Source organism: Corvus brachyrhynchos, unplaced genomic scaffold (assembly GCF_000691975.1).
Source record: "Corvus brachyrhynchos isolate BGI_N302 unplaced genomic scaffold, ASM69197v1 scaffold141, whole genome shotgun sequence".
NCBI classification, from domain to species: Eukaryota; Metazoa; Chordata; class Aves; order Passeriformes; family Corvidae; genus Corvus; species Corvus brachyrhynchos.
Window position 1 is genome coordinate 5,307 of NW_008236186.1, and position 2,216 is coordinate 7,522.

The 2,216-nt window shown below is 65.1% G+C and overlaps 1 protein-coding gene across 1 annotated transcript in view; it reads left to right on the forward strand.

The window, feature by feature from the left end:
* LOC103620200 (calsenilin) overlaps positions 1 to 1,231 on the forward strand; it is a 2,517-nt gene extending 1,286 nt beyond the window's left edge. The window contains exons 2-6 of the mRNA XM_017738635.1: positions 3 to 115; positions 388 to 495; positions 584 to 688; positions 770 to 832; positions 1,152 to 1,231. Of these exons, the coding sequence (XP_017594124.1) occupies positions 3 to 115; positions 388 to 495; positions 584 to 688; positions 770 to 832; positions 1,152 to 1,199 (437 nt within the window). The 3' untranslated portion in view covers positions 1,200 to 1,231. The remainder of the gene's footprint in view (positions 1 to 2; positions 116 to 387; positions 496 to 583; positions 689 to 769; positions 833 to 1,151) is intronic.
* Positions 1,232 to 2,216: the final 985 nt, after the last annotated feature.

The window sequence follows — 2,216 nt, forward strand, 5'->3', positions numbered from 1 at the left end:
CCCGACCCCGGTGCGGGGGAGTCACCGCCGCCCTCCCCCCGCAGACGCCAGCTCCTACGCCCACTTCTTGTTCGACGCCTTCGACGCCGACCGCAACGGGGCTCTCTGCTTCCAGGTGGGAATTCCTGGTGGGAATGGCTGTGCCAGCACCGTGATTCATCACATCCTCCCCCTCCTCCTCCTCCTCCTCCTCTTCCCCCTCCCAGGCTGTGGCCAAACTCCCCCGCGGGTGGGGGGAGCGCCGGGCGCTGCGGCGCTGGGGGTAAAAATAACAGGATCAATAGGGAATGAAATCCCTCGGGCGGCCCGGGATCAATGTGGCAGCGGAAGGGAGGGGGCAGGGGGCCGAGGGTCCCTCCCCGCTCACAGCCACGATCCTTCCTGCAGGATTTCGCCGTGGGACTCTCGGTGCTGCTGCGGGGGACAGAGCAGCAGAAGCTGAAGTGGACGTTTGACCTCTACGACGTGAATAAGGACGGCTACGTCACCAAGGAGGTGACCCTGGGGGACACTGGGAGACACTGGGGGGCTGGTGGGGTGGGGACACCCAGACAGGGACCTGGCAGCGCCCTGTGTCCCCCAGGACATGCTGGAGATCATGAAATCCATCTATGCCATGATGGGCCGCTGCACCGAGCCCGCCCTGGGGGCCAGCGCGCCGGTCCAGCACGTGGAGCTGTTCTTCCAGGTGAGACTGTCCCTACTGTCACCCCCGGGGCCGCTCTGAGGCCAGGGGTGGCCCCGCTGAGCTCTGGCCACTCCCTTGCAGAAGATGGACAGGAACAGGGACGGCGTGGTGACCTTCGAGGAGTTCCTGGCCACATGCCAGGAGGTGAGGGGCTCTGGGGGGCTTGGGGGGCACCATCCTCCTCCTCTTTGTTCTGGGGGCATCAGGAGAGAGGGAGACAAAGGGGTCACCCTGGGAGGGATGGGGACAGGAGTAGGGGGCTGGGAGAGGGATCCAGGGGAGACACGAGGACTGTTACGGGAAGTGTGGGATGTGGGGGACGGGGTAGGGACAGGAGGGGGCAGATGAGTGGGACAGGATGAGGGGAACAGGAGGGAGATGGCAAAAGGGTGACAAGAGAAGGGGAGCTGGGAGGAGGGGGGGTCAGGAGCGGGACACGGGGCCTCTGATCTCTCCCCGCCAGGACAAGGACATCATGAGCTCCATGCAGATCTTCCACAACGTGCTCTAGACCCCGGGCCCCCCGGAGTTTTTCTACTATTTCAGACAAACAAGAAGTTCAAAGTCAGGAGAAATCCAGCACGTGGCTCCCGGAGACGGGATAGGGCAAGGACAAGGACGACGTTGCCACCAGAGCCCCCCCGGCACGGTGCTCCCACCTGCCAGACGGACCCGTTTTGGGGGGCTGAGCCTCCCCTCCACAAGGACCCCCCACCCTTGGCAGTGCAGGGACCCGACACAGCACAAACCCGACCCCAGGGTCCCCAGGGTGGGGACCCCCGGGACATGGAGACTGCCTGGGACGTGAGGACCCTCAGAGATGGGGACCCCCGGGATGTGGGGGCCCTCTGGGTGGGGGTCTCCATATCGCACCCATGAAATGGAGCCCCCAAACACCAACCGAAAGCACACAGTCCTTCCTTCCCCCAACACTCAGGGGACCCCCCCATGAAGCCACAGCTCCCCCTCCCCCAGGCGCGGGGAGAGGGGGGGATTTTATAAATAAACCGAATAGTGACGAATTAGGGGTGAAATTGAGTCAAGAGGGATGTGAGAGACGCGCAGTGTGTCCCGGTCCCCGTCCTGCTCCTTGTCCCCACCTCTGCCCGTGTCCCAGTCCCTGTCCCGCTCCCCATCCCTGCCCGTGTCCCTGTCCCCTCTCCCATTCCCGTTCCCGGTCCCATCTCCCATGCCTCTCCCAGTCCCGTTCCCGGTCCCGTTCCTGCTCCCTGTCCCGTTCCCGGTCCCGCTCCCATCTCCCACGCCTCTCCCAGTCCTGTTCCCAGTCCCGTTCCCGGTCCCGCTCCCATCTCCCATGCCTGTCCCTGTCCTGTTCCCAGTCCAGTTCCCGGTCCCGCTCCCATCTCCCATGCCTCTCCCAGTCCCGTTCCCAGTCCCGTTCCTGCTCCCTGTCCCGTTCCCGTTCCCGGTCCCGCTCCCATCTCCCACGCCTCTCCCAGTCCCGTTCCCGTTCCCGGTCCCGCTCCCATCTCCCACGCCTCTCGCTATCCAGATCCCGGTCCGGCGT